The sequence below is a fragment of the Camelus bactrianus genome, chromosome 14 (genome assembly GCF_048773025.1).
Source record: "Camelus bactrianus isolate YW-2024 breed Bactrian camel chromosome 14, ASM4877302v1, whole genome shotgun sequence".
Lineage (NCBI taxonomy): Eukaryota > Metazoa > Chordata > Mammalia > Artiodactyla > Camelidae > Camelus > Camelus bactrianus.
In genome coordinates this window covers 70536519-70546999 of record NC_133552.1, presented here as the reverse complement: position 1 = coordinate 70546999, position 10481 = coordinate 70536519, and the positions used below count along the sequence as shown (strand labels likewise).

The window sequence follows — 10481 nt, the reverse complement described above, 5'->3', positions numbered from 1 at the left end:
TTTTCCATCATAAACACATTCTATAATCAGCCAATTTCCAAAAAATTAAGCTGTGCACGTAACAGGCGAGTCTCACTGTGTCACTCCGTGAAAGAAGCCAGACGCAGAAGGCCACGCGGTGTGTGATCCCAGTTCCCTGAAGTCTGAGCTCCAGGGGCAGAGTGACGACTGGTCCGTGGCGGGGGCTCACTCAGTTACACAAGCGTGGCGTTCGCGCTGAGCCGAGCTGAGTCTGACAGTGTGAGTTACGCTATAAACTGCAGAAATGTATGCATCTTCAAGAACACCGTGCAGACCCAGCACTGAAAGCGGTTGCTCTGTGCGGGAGCCTGGGGCCGTCCGGACGCTGGCTGAGCCACAGGCTCCTCTCCTGAAGAGTCAGTGTCCCTGCAGACAGGGAAGGAGGCTGACCCCCACGTGGTGCTGTGAGCTGCAGGGTCCAGACGGCTTTCTCATTGGTGCCACCTGCAGAGACAGAAAAGGAGTGTCTGACCATTCGGGGAGGCTCCCGACAGCGACACAAAGACCAAAACAGAAGTCGGCGGGGAGGGCTGAAGGCCACCACTGCCAGGAAGCGGCAGAGGCCGGGCGGCTCGGTGGCTGTGGGCAGGGTGGCCGCCAGAGATGGAGAAGTTTCAGGCTGCGATGCTGCTGGGGGGCGTGGGGGACGCTCTGGGTCACGGAAGTGCCTTCAGGGAGGGCAGCGCCTCAGGCACCAAGACCCAGGAGGAGCTGCGGGCATTCGGGGGCCTGGACCACCTCGTGCTCTCACCAGAGAAGTGGCCGGTGAGTGACAACACCATCATGCACATGGCAACGGCGGAGGCCCTCGTCACAGGTAAGGCTCAGCCCGCGCCCTCGCAGGCGGCGGCGGGGCTCTCGCCCCGGGGGTGAGTTTGTTACCAGTGCCAGGGTTGGAAGTGCGGTCTGACCCACACCAGTGTGCCCAGCAGGCCGGCAGTGCAGGGCCGTGCCCCTTTGTGGCCTTGGGGACGGCGTGATCTCACGCTGCTTGTCTGCAGGTGCTGCCTCTTACACCGGACTTTCCATTGGGTTTGTGAAGGTTCACAGGCTGAGCCTCTGTTTCTAGAGTTAAAACTGATCAAACCTCCCCCTTTGCAGCTGTTTGGGATGAGGGCTTAACTTTTCACTGCAGGTGTCACACGCCTTCCTCTGAATGTATTTGGTGAATGTATAAAATAATAAGCCAGTTTGAAATTTGGACCCAGTAAGATAGTATTGTTTGGGGATTACTTAGAAATTCCGATGAATCGTGGCTAAAATGCCATCTACCAAACTATGCGTTAGCTCAGGTCGCTGCTTACCCATAAATATGCCCCAAGAAAACGCTACAAAATGGGTTGAGATGGGGAGAAAACAACATTCCCTGAACTGCCCTTAAAGCAGCAGGTTGATTTCAGGGACAGTCCGTTTTTGCTGAATTTGGTGAAACAGCAGGTGTCTGATACGAAGGTATCTGCTCTTCAGAACCTGTTAGAGTCATCAGCATGTCGTTGCAAAATGAGAGTCTAAGGCAGCTCTGCAGTCTCCGGAACGTGAATCTCACTGTGTGCTCACCGCGGGTCCACGTGTGCTGGGGACTTGGTTTAGCTCTGCTGTCACTGCTCAGGAATGCGCCTGCCCCGCCGGGTCCCAAATAGCTGGGAAGGGAGCTGCACACCACAGATAACCGTCTCGAGTCTGCACAGTGACACAGTCCAGATGATCCTGTTTCATGTTTCCGGGAGGTTCTCGTGCCCCTCTGTGTCCAATCCAGGTGCACAGGGTGCCTGCGCGCGTGCCTGGGGCTGGTCTCCCACTTCTTACACCCCAGTCGGTCTGTGCGGTGACCCCCAGACTGCCCACGGCTCCTGGTGGGAACTCGCTCTCCCAGGACAGGTCCAGTCGACCCTGGGTGGCTGAGGGGGACGTGTCGTCGGGCGGGTTCTCACAGGGGCGCCGCCAGGGACACAGGCACCACCGTGCATGTGAGAAGGCCTGCTCCTCGGGAAACTTGAGCTCACTAAAACTCTAAGTTGGAATTCGTTTAAGTTCTTGAACAGCCCAAACTTTCCCCTTAATAACAAGTTGCAGCCTGTGGAGGGGCGTCTGAGTCACGTAAGTAATGGTGACCGCTGACTCAGACACGGCCCCGACTGTGGCCGGTGCTCCCCTAACCCTGGGGGTATCGTCTTCTGGTCCTCACGTCACCCTGAAGGTCCACTTTATTATGGCGGAAAATAGGAGAAGGAGCTGCACAGAGAGGTTGGGTAACTTCCCAGGGTCACACAGCCGAGCATGTCAGAGCAGGACTGGAACCCAACCTCTCGCACCTGCATCTGAAGCACCGTCCCACACCTGGGACTACGGGACAGCCAATAGTCCGGGGGCCCAGTGGCAGCTCTTCACGATTTCCAAAGACAGGCAGACTTCCTCCTGGGGAGCCACATCTTGGTGTGTTGAAGGATGTCTCTCGAGCCGGTGCATTAGGCCGGCGCCCCACGCAGCAGCAGGGCTGGGAGCCGCAGTTCTGCTCTAGAAGGAGCAATGGGTGACATCCTGCTTTGGGGCACGTCCCTGAAACACTGAACAAAAGCAGACGCTGACCTGGGGAGTGGTGTCTGGGACCCTGCAGGGCAGGCGGGTGACCGACCCTGCACACGATCCACCGAAGGCTCCCCACTGAGAGGGACCGTCCCCTGGGGCTCCAGAGCCCCACACGCCCAGCTGCCCGGGGGCTGTCCCCCCTCTGAGCCTCCCTCCAGGAGCTAACTGACACACCTGTACAGGTTCTGAGAGGACTGGGGGCGGCACAGGGAAGTGTGACCGTAGTATTGTGGGAAGCTGGCTGCCGGCACACCATTGTCTGTCTTTCTCCAGCGTCGTCTGTCAGGGGTCAGCAGCTCCTCCGTCCTGGTCCCGCAGTGGCCATGTCGCTGCTGCTGCTGCAGGTGAGGGACCGCCGGGGATGCCAGCAGTGCCGCCTGCGTGTCCGCCAGCTGCGGGGCGTGGGTGGGCGAGTCTCTCCAGACCCCATGTGGCTGCGCCTCCATCCGTGGCCACAGGAACCGCGTCTTGAGAAAGTTGATGTTTTTACTGCAAAGTAACTTGACGTTGGCTTTGAGCCTGTTCTTTACGTCGGAAGCTGGGAGGCGCACAGGTGGTCTCACGAGCGGGTGTGTCCCTCGGGAGACGGGCGGAGAGCAGGGTGAGGTGGGAGTCAGCAGGTGGAACTCCAGCGAGAGGCTGTGGGCCCCGCAGCTTTGAAACATCCGGCCTGAAGCCAGCACTGGGAGTTCTGTTGCCATTTTGCTTTTAAGGAGCTTTTCCCCTTCAAAACGGACGTGATTCCAGAATAAAATGACTCACTGGGGGGAGCGGCCAGGGCTGCTCACTCCGACTGGGACTGTGTTGTCACCAGCCTGTGTCCTTACTCAGCAGGAACTGAAAAGAGGCCTGCAGGAGTCCAGGCGAGGCTTGACTGGGGGAGCGAGAACAAGTAACAGGTGCCTGAGCTGGTTCCTTAAATGGGGCGAGGGAGGAGCGGGTCGCTGGGCCAGCACCCCCTGGGCCTGCCGTGCTCAGGCCCTGCCTTAGCTCCCCACGCCTCAGAAGTGGCAGTTGGGTTTTGATCTTTTTGTATCATCATTTGCCCCCAGCCACACATGCACGTGGTTACCTTGTAGTTTCTTTGTATGGTGTTGCCGGAGGGGACAGTAGTGGGTCCCAGGTCCCAGCCTGTCTCAGCAGTGGTGGCGATGGAGGGCCTAGATATGTCTCCCAACCATGGTCACCCAGTGTCACCCAGTGTCATCTGGTGTCACCTTCCACAAGACCAGAAGGACTCACTGCCCCCCAACCCAGATCTTACCACACCCTCCCATCCCCACTTAGAACTCGGGCACCGCTGTGTGGGGGTGGACAGACAGAAGGTCGGGAGCCACTCCTTCACCAGTTCTGCCTCCGGAGGGTCACGACCCTGCCTGGACGGGGAGCTGTTGCCTGGTGCATGTGAAACCTCCCTCCTGTCCTGTCCGCGCTGGGACCCTGGCTGGGAGGCAACCTGGGTTTTCATGCCGACAGCACCCCACAGCCTGCTCTGAGCCCAGGAGGGCGGGAGGAAGATGGTCTCCCCACTTCCCCTCACACCCGCCCAGGGCGGGACTCCGCCCCCGGAGAAGAGGGGCAGGACGGCTCCAGAGGGCAGCCCATGGCCTGAAATGCAGTCTGAGCAGAGAATGAGGCTGGTGTCCGTCAGGCTGCACTGGCAAGTGTCCCTGTCCCCGCACCGTCCCCACTCTGCCCTCCCACGGGGCCAGGGACCTTGGACCCCCATTGCGGAGCATGTGTGGCCTCGGTCCAGCAGGCTGTGGGTTAACTTAATGGCAGAAAAGCTCAGGTTTTGCCATGGAAACCCTCTTAGCAGCTCCGGCCCCGGGCAAGTCACTGAACCTGCCTGATCCTTCTCTGGGGGAAAAACAGTGGGACCGACACAGCGCAGCCGACGGCAGGCGGTCAGGGTGCCTTGGCGCCCTGTCCTCTGTGCCCCGTCATCAAGGGACTTGAGACCATGCTTGTCCCCGAAACGCCTTCCCACGGCTGGGGACGCGGTGGGACGCTGGGACAACGGGAACTCGGCTGTCTCACGGGTGCGAGAGTTGGGAGGTCAGCTTCCATACCTCAGACATGGGCCCCGTCGGGCCCGGTGGTCCTCGCAGGGATAGACCCCTTAGCCACGGATGAGGGTCGTGGGCTTTCCTAGACTCGCGTGAGTAACTAGAAGCATCACGACAACCAACTACAATTCAATTAAATGAAACCCGGAGCGTGCTTCTCTAGGGCGCAGGGTTGAACCAAACGGTCGCCGAACTCTTCCACCTCTTGGGGGGATGGGGCTGTCGCCGCCCTTGTCCCCGCCACCCCGGTCTCCGTCCACCAGCCCGACCCTGCTGTCCCTCCTTCCCAGACTACTGGTGCCTGGACGACCTGTACCGCGAGATGGTGAGACGCTACGTGGACGCACTCGAGAAGCTTCCGGAGCACCGAGCAGACCCGGCCACCGTCGAAGGCTGCTCGCAGCTGAAGCCGGACAACTACCTCCTGGCCTGGCACACACCCTTCAACGAGAAAGGTCAGGGGTGCCCCCCCCCCAGCCCGTACCTGGGGCGCCGGCCCGGCCTGGCGTCAGCCGAGGGTGGTCAGCCTCCCAGCTCCTTGTCCCAATTGCTCCTTTCCTTTAAGGACCATTTTCTACTGCTTTCCCTTTAAATGTGTATTTTTAGCCAAAGTATCAAGGAAAGCACACGCCTCCTGCAGAAAGGCGTGTCTCCACCCTGACGTCCTGTGCTCACGGGGTGAGGCACTGGGTCTCTGTGCCCCAGGACCTCTGCCCCTGGCGTCCTGAGCCCGCCCTCCGGGTTTACACTGAAGGAAGCTGTCACGTCAAATGTTCGTAGCATGTAAATAAGCAGGAGAATATGGTCCATAATAAGGAGAAAAGTGAAAAAATCAGAAGTGGTGAAATCTGACACTCACGTCAGGCAAGGATGGAAGATAATAGGTGTTCTGTGTTTTCCAAAGTAGAGACGTGCAGGCATAAAAAATAGACCTAAATCACGTTTCCAGAGAAAAACACTGCACTGTCTGAGTTGAATGTTTTCCTGGCTGAGATTAATAGGAGATTAGACATTTCAGGGGGAGGTTAGAGGGTCTGAAGGCGCAGCAGCAGACGCCTCCAAGACGGGGCAGAGAGAGACCCCGACATGAAAGGGCCCGAGCGCCGGGACGGGCAGAGCGGCCCCACCGCCCACGGCTCACATCAAAGAGAGGGGAGGACGGCTCCCCTCAGAAGCAGGGAAGAGGCCCTGCGCCCCGAGGGCGTCTTCCAGGCAGACAAGCGCCTGGGGCTCGTCCCCTGCTCCCTGCTTGGGAGACACACCAGGGAGCTGTTCAGGGGGAGAGGACGCCACCAGCGGGGCCCAAAGTGACGAAACGGTGACAACCTGGGTTTTTTTATTGAAGGGCAGAGGCTGTGCCGCGTCGTGTTGGTTTCTGGCAGCACAGAGACTCAGTCACACACGTGCTCACACTTGTTCTTTTTCAGATTCTTGTTCATTCTAACTTACTACTCAAACCTCGCTGAAAGATAGTAGACTTTAAAAGTAGTAGCCATGTTACTGTAGAGCACAGGAAACTATATTCAATTTCTTGTAATAACCTAATGGAAAAGACTCTGAAAAGAAAAAATGTGTACGTATGTATGTGTGTAACTGAATCGCTTTGCTGTACAACTGAAACTAACATTGTAAATCGACTACACTTCAATACAAAATAAAATGTTCTATAAAGTGGTAACCACGTGCCACAGGGCTTGTCAGCTGTGTCTGAGCAAATGTTGGTGCAGGTGTGAGGTCTTCACTGGAGCCATGACATGGGTCCAGTGCCGTGAAAGCAGACCGACCGCTCAGACAGTGAAGGTCAAATCTCGTAGGTCAGTGAGAGACGGTGGAACCACCGTGACGATTCTCGCTGAGGAAGCAGCCACGTGCCACCTGGGCTCCTCCGCTGGTCCAGGCAGTGCCAGCCGACCCCACCCCCACCGTGGGAGAAGCCCCCCGACCCCGACTGGGGGCCACAGTGAACGTCATCATCCAGCACCTCGTTGCCCTGCGGGGAGAGGGCCCGGGAGGGTGCGCGCCCACGACTCCCCTGCGTGGGCTTCAGGAGGGACTCGTGTTTGCGGGAGCCTGGAGCAGAGGCCCACGGGGATCTCCTGCGCGTCTCCTCCCCCCATGAGGGAGCCTGCCTCCAATCAGCCTGTGTTGAGTCCTTGGCAGCTCTGAGCACCCAGGAGGTGCGGTGGCCGAGGTCTGTGGGCCCCCTTCTGCACTGGCGCCGTCCTGGCCCTTGCTGTCCTCGCCTGTGCGAATCCTCCCCTGCGGCCGGTGCTGGATCTCCCTGCTCATCTGCATGCAATCCAAGAAGGGAGGAAGGAGAGGAAGGGCAGGGGCAGCACCAGCAGGCAGGACGCGGGGAACCAGCAGCCGGAGGCTGGACTCGAACCTCATCACGCATCACACCAAGTGTGAGCGGTCCGAGGACCCAAGGGGAAGCAGAGTCCGGGTGGGACAGAGAGGCGGTCCCAACTCTGTGCTGCGTATGAGAAATGCTCCTTAAATATAAAGACACAAACAGGTTAGACGGGAAAGACGTGCCCCGGGACGCCGACCAGGGGAGAGCCGAGGGACAGGGAAACACACGAAGTGAGAGGGTTGCCGGGAAACGGGGCAGTTTCGTCAGGACCGCTCATCCATCCACCGGGGGGAGCGGCAAACCTGAACGTCCGCGTTCCTCGTAGCAGGCCCCAAACAGGTGCGGCCAAAGGAAGAGAGCTGCAGGGGACAGACATCCGCGGTTGCAGGCAGGGACGCCAGAGCGCGGTCGCAGGCCGGAGACTGAAGTCTTCACCCTCGTCTTCACTAGGAGAAGAAGAGCAAATTGAGCCCAAAGAAAACAGAAGACACGAGAAAATGAGAATCAGAGAGAAAATCAGCAACACAGGAAACAGAAAACCATAGAGAAAACCAACGAAACCAGAAGTGACTCTTTGAGAAGATAAAAAGTTGACAGTCCCCTGGACAGGTGATCGAGGAGGAGGGAGGCGCGCACATTCCCGGTGTCAGCGGGGAGGGGTGGCGTCACGCCAGAGTCTGCAGGAACCCAAGGGAAAGTGGAGGAATGATGCTACAAGTTTTATGCCGATAAATTTAACAACTTAAATCAGACGGACAAATTCCGTGAAAGACACGAAGTGCCACTGGTCACTCAAGACGGAGCAGGTCACCCGGGCGGCCTTGTATCTGTGGAGAAAGGAAGTGGGGCTCTGCCAAACAGCGAAGCAGTAACACCAGCGGTGCCCAGCTCTCCCCAGGGAGCAGAGAGCAGGAACGCTTCCCGAACTCACTCTTCTCTCCTCAGGACACTGGTGAGAGAAGGGAGAGGGAAGCCGCCGCTGGGAGAGAACGTGGCGAAGCAGACACTTGATGAGGATCTGAGTCCGGAGGTGCAGAGGGCCCTCAGAACCTAACGATAAGAAAAGCAGCCCAGTACGAGACGGGGGGAGCTGTTCCGCACAGCCCCAGAGACGCTAAGACGCCCTCAGTCGGCACAGAATGAAGCGCGGCCCCTGGCTGCCCCCACGCGCGTAGCAGGGCGGCCGACGGCAGTGCGGCCAGGAGGCGGCTCGCGGCCCGGGGGCGTGCAGCTGTGCGGCCACTTCACAAACCAGCGTGGCAGTCTCTTAAAAAGCCTAACATTGATCCAACACCGAGCTCCGCGTTCTGCCCCAAGGAAAGAAAGCGCCCGTCCGCGTGAGGTTTGGTCATGAATGTTCACAGTGTCTTTGTCTGCAACGGCCCCAAACTGGAAAAGTTCAGACGTCCATCAACAGGTGGATGGACTGGGCACCTCCGTCCACACGGTGCAGCCCACCAGGCGGACAGCGACCTGGGTGGGTCTCAAGAGAGGCACGTGGAGCAAAAGCAGCCCGGCAGAGTCTGTGCTCCGGGCCTGTCCTCACACAGACCTGGGACCTGCAGACTGAGCTGCACTCCCAGCCCCGGGGCCGGGTGGGGGGCCCAAGGAACTCTGGGGGACGGACACATTCAGTGTCTTTGCTTAGGGGCTGGTCCCACGGGCCACCATGTCAGGACTGACTTTGCAGTCTTTAAATACATGCAGCTGATCGTAAGTCAGCTGTAACTCGTGAAGCTGTTTTTAAAGAGAAAAAATGTGTGATTAAAAGACGCTGTGTGCACAGTTCTGTCTCCTAAATTTTCGCAGCACAAGCACCTTACGAGCATGTCCACACACCATGAAAATTCCATTTTTACATACAGTGGAAAACAATCTGAAAGAAAATACGCATGTGTGCACACGTACACCTGAGTCACTCTGCTGCACACTTGAAACTAACCCTGTAAGTCGACTGCACTTCAATAAAAAATGTTCCTTAAATTCTGGTTTTAAAGGCGCTGTGGCATTCCAGCACATGCTTGCTTTGCGATTTCTTTCATCTCTTTTCTTTGTCAGGAATTTACTCAGTTTCTCTATTTTTGACTCATTTAAATGGCGCTACGATCAGCGTGTTATTACATAAATTTTTGTTCATGTTCGATCACTCATGAGCGCTAGATTGCTCTAACTTCAGGTTTTCCGCGCTCCACGTAGGCTCGGGGTTCGGAGCCGCCACCAAGGCCATGTGCGTGGGCATGCGGTACTGGAAGCCGGAGCGGCTGGAGACCCTCGTGGAGGTCAGCATCGAGTGCGGCCGGATGACCCACAACCACCCCACAGGTAGCACCCGGCAGGCGGGCGGCGCCCACGTGGCCAAACCCGTTGTTTGCTTTGCTTCTCGGTGGGCAGATTTGGCTTCAGTTCTTTTATCAACCTGAGAGCAGGGCTGGCAATGAGCCGGTGGCCGTGGACAGGAAAGCGTTCTCCTTGGTTTCACGTGGCTCATGTCACAATAAAGACAAAAGAGCAGCCCTGGGTTCTGGAGGAAACTGGGATCCGTGCGGGAGTCACGGGAACCAGCGGTTCTGTGCGGTCGTCCCCCTGGCGCCAGCAGGGCGCTCACACTCCACGTGGCCCTGCGCTGCGCCCCGGCTGGGCTCTAGGCCAGACAGACACGGACTAAGGGAGCTGGACCAAGTCCCTCCACTGCCCAAGCCTGCGTCTCCTCACCTGTGACAGGGCCTGCCAGCTGCTAGTGAGGAGGGAAAAGGGAACCTCAGGGGACCTGCGCTCTGGGTTCCCCGGGCCCGTGGTCCGAGGGCAGTAGCGCCGCCTGTGAGATGTGACCAGGAAGGCAGCCAGCCTCCTCGTGACCCGCCGTTGTCCCGGCGAGGTGTGTCACACCCTCCCCAGCCCCCTCGAGGTTGGGGCTGCCAGCTGCCCCATCCAATGTCACCTATGGTGCCCAGGTTTACCTGTGTCAGCCGCCAAACTGCGAGGCCCACCCTGTGCCCCCAGAAGCCCCCTTCTGTGGGCAACGTGGCACCCGAGGAGTGAACGTGGCAAAATACGCCTTTGAGTCCGCGGCAGGGGTGACAGCTGAGCCACAGCCTCCACAGATGAGTTCGTTAGATCCTTAAGGTTTGAGCAGAAGGCATACAGTGCAGCTGGCGGTGGGGGGCGGCGACACTGGGGACGGTTGGGGCCGGTGGACGCTGGACTCCTGCTCACTCACCAGTTCAGCCGAAGTAAAGTCAGCATGAATAGCCTTCAAACAGGAAGGTGCTGAGCATTTGGAAACAATTTGGTGAGTATGGGAATCTGGGTTGAAAATTTAATCATCTAAGACGTGGGCTGATGTATCACCCACTCGTATTAAGGAAGTGTCACTTCCTGCATGGGAGTCGAGTCGTTTGCATATTTCTAGGGTGATGACGAGGGTTCGACTGTGCACAGTTGACAACTGC

At 58.1% G+C, this 10481-nt stretch overlaps 1 protein-coding gene across 6 annotated transcripts in view; it reads left to right on the top strand.

The window, feature by feature from the left end:
• The first annotated feature begins 319 nt into the window (after nt 1–319).
• ADPRHL1 (ADP-ribosylhydrolase like 1) overlaps nt 320–10481 on the top strand; it is a 31046-nt gene continuing 20884 nt past the window's right edge. Inside the window, exons 1-3 of one of the 6 annotated variants that reach the window (XM_074378597.1) lie at nt 360–838; nt 4967–5131; nt 9229–9354. In XM_074378597.1, the coding sequence (XP_074234698.1) occupies nt 625–838; nt 4967–5131; nt 9229–9354 (505 nt within the window). In that variant the 5' untranslated portion in view covers nt 360–624. Of the gene's footprint in view, nt 839–4966; nt 5132–9228; nt 9355–10481 lie in introns of all 6 variants that reach the window. The other 5 variants (XM_074378600.1, XM_074378601.1, XM_074378602.1 and 2 more) reach the window with 5 other exon arrangements.